This window comes from Colobus angolensis, unplaced genomic scaffold, assembly GCF_000951035.1.
Source record: "Colobus angolensis palliatus isolate OR3802 unplaced genomic scaffold, Cang.pa_1.0 Scaffold168, whole genome shotgun sequence".
Taxonomy (NCBI): domain Eukaryota; kingdom Metazoa; phylum Chordata; class Mammalia; order Primates; family Cercopithecidae; genus Colobus; species Colobus angolensis.
Window position 1 is genome coordinate 4,879,248 of NW_012114799.1, and position 3,066 is coordinate 4,882,313.

Here is a 3,066-nt window from a genome sequence, read left to right on the forward strand (position 1 = left end):
GTTAGCCAGGATGGTCTCGATCTCCTGACCTCGTGATCCGCCCGTCTCGGCCTCCCAAAGTGCTGGGATTACAGGCTTGAGCCACCGCGCCCGGTAATTTGTTCCTTTTTTTAATGTAAGTTCTAAAAAACGCATTTCTCTGAATTTTTAAAAATACTCATCTTGTGACTGCTAGAGCTGAAATGATTGTTGTCTTTATTCTATTTTTATGGTACTTCTTTTTCTAAAAAGGATTGTTTGTGAGCTTTGTCCTTTTGTGCTTCACAGGAACCAGCACCTATGACAGAAGATCTGCTAGAAGAGCAGTCTGAGGTTTTAGCTAAATTAGGTACATCGGCAGAAGGGGCTCACCTCCGAGCACGCATGCAGAGTGCCTGTCTGCTCTCAGATATGGAGTCTTTTAAGGTGGGTCACACTTGCAGAGCTCTGGGGTCTATTTTGAGCTATTCTGGGATGAAACTGTGAAAGTCACTCTGTAAAGTGGTATAAAGGCCTGAATGTCTTTTTGTTAAGTGTTTGGATTTCATTAGTAGTTCAACACTCTGCCACCATCCCCCCAGAGGACATAGTCATACTTGTTTCTGAAGTTTTAAAAAAGCAAAGATCCAGTGTTATTAATAGTTGAAGGTTGAGAATAGAATCATTCTATATGTGAATTGCAGTGGTTTCTTTGTGTTCAGCCAATTTAATGAAGACTTTTAGGAAACTTAGGATTTAACATGGGTCACTTCACTCAACGAACTTTTGATTAGATGAGTTAAGAAGTACAGTGCTTACCCTCAATTATAGTCGATTGAGGTTGTGGGAGGAGATATGTAAGGAATTGTCATGAGTTCTCATATGAAGACAGGGTCAAAAAGACTGACTCTGCTGAGTAGGTCATGAAAGGTTTCTCAGAAGAGTCACTGTTTCAGATGAGTAGGCATTTGCTATCTGAAGAATATTTTAGGGTTGGATATAGGTCAGTATTTCGAACATACAGGATTCAGGGAATGGTGACATTTGGCTTATTAGCTTAAAAACTAGGAATGAAGAAAGGACTTTTATTTGTGAAAGCAAAGGCAAGTCCACGTATATTTTAAAACCCCAAGTGGGTAGCCCCATGGGCTACAGGGCTTCCTTTCCTACTGCTGATAATCTGAACTATCCCCAGGCCCAAACTTCCCTCTTTAACCTGTGGTGGCCTCCACCTTCCCAATCCATTGCCCCTATTCAGTCTTGCTTCTGTACTATTTAGGCCAGTGTGAGTTTGATTTTTCTTGAAACACTTCTGTATTATTTTTAAACATAAACACTCCACAAACACCTATGCCACTTTCATCCTTTTTAAGTGACAGTAAAGGGAGCCTTTTGTTTCCTGCTTATTTTACCCGTCTTTACGAAATGAAAAACTCTTCAGTGAACCTCTTAAGAGCTGTATGTTTTCCTTGGAGACTAAAATGATACAGAAAGTCTGCAAGTTCTACACCGCCATGTGACAAGAAAGAGATAAATTGCTTTAAAACAATTAGTTGGTACAGTGGAGAAAGAGAAGCCAGTTGGCTCTTGGGGCACATGGCAATCCAAAAGGTAGAGAAGGGAATTGGCTTAAGGTGTGTATGCACAGCAGGAAATACCAGCCTCCGCAGCAGTAATTTTCCATCTGACCTCTAGCTGCCTTCAGAGTCATCTGTCCCTATCCTGCTGCAGTGTCTTTGCAGAGGCATGCATGGGAGGACATTCCAAATAGGAACTGTGAAAGTTTTTCCCCGTGGAAACATACTAGTCCCTCTTGGTAAGGTTCTATATAGTCCCTCTAACACTGCACTTCAGCGAAACTGTGATTCATTAGACTATTTTGGGCTAACCTGGGTACCTACAAATCTTTCTTGACATTGTTTTAACAACAGAAAATAGACAGTAATTTAAATAGTCAACTTACATATATGTCCATGTGTAGAAATCAGATAATACATTTAAGGAAATATGTAGTTATTCTAAAATAGATATGGTTGCCTTTACTTTTTGTATAGGGATGAGTTAGTATTAGGGGCTCTTGAGAGTCCCCAGAGTTTTGGAAACATACTAATATGGGCCTGGGCACCTACACCTACACCTCAGAGTTCCAGAAGGAGAGGGTGGATTCTGGAGCATGCCCTTGTGGTACGTACTTTTAACAATAAAGAGAAGATAAGCTTAAGTGAGCGTTGGCCTTCTGTTGGTAGCTATGTTCAGCCTGGTATAGTAAGGACAACCAGAAGGAAGAATTTTGGTATGAAATGCCTTTCTTTAATCTAATCTATAGTGTGTGAGTGAATATTATTTTCTTTTGCAGTTTATGCTCTTTACTCCAGGCCTCTGGTTTCCTAGGATGCTTTCATGTGGGTATGATGTTGACTGATTAAGATCTAGATCTTTGTACATGAATCCTGAGTCACCCAGTATCATGAAATAATCTTGACCCACTGCTTTTGCCATGGACCGTATCATAACCCTTTTATGTTCGTGTTGTTGACAGTCAGTGAAGGATCTTCTAGGGGATATGCCCTCAGGGGTATATCCTAAGATGGTAGGGATAGTCATGCTAGTAGCCCTTGAGCCCAGTGAAGAGAAACTGGTAGTTTTACTCTTCACATTTAAGACAGAACATTCTCATCATGGTAGTTTTCATGCCCATCCTTAGGACTCTACTAGTACATCACTGGAACACTTGCAGAAAGACCTCTGTGCCTTACCACAAACACTGGGAAGCCTCGTCTTTTTTTCCAGGCTTGAAGTTAGAATCACTGAAAAGTTTTTGGCATACATCATCATTAGTCCTGTAGAACTATCCACTGAGTAAACTTTAATCAGTTTGGTTCCAGAAGCGTGAAAAACAGTAGTTTGAATTCCAACTGCTTAACAGCACAAAACTGATTAATTTGATGGTAATTTATTATATAAAGTATAAGAATTTGATGGCAGAATAGAACAGTTTTGAGGTTAGCTGATATTTATTGCAGAACCAGTATTGATTTATTGAGGAAAAGAAGAACAGAACTTTTCCATCACTGTGTTATTCTGATCATGTGGTGTATTATTTAATTT

General features: G+C 39.9%; 1 protein-coding gene across 3 annotated transcripts in view; it reads left to right on the plus strand.

Moving 5' to 3' along the window:
- Nucleotides 1-3,066, plus strand: part of RAB3GAP1 (RAB3 GTPase activating protein subunit 1 (catalytic)) — a 110,838-nt gene that overhangs the window by 91,969 nt on the left and 15,803 nt on the right. For all 3 annotated transcript variants that reach the window (XM_011937722.1, XM_011937723.1, XM_011937724.1), the window contains exon 18: nucleotides 268-405. In XM_011937722.1, coding sequence (XP_011793112.1) covers nucleotides 268-405 — 138 coding nt within the window. The remainder of the gene's footprint in view (nucleotides 1-267; nucleotides 406-3,066) is intronic.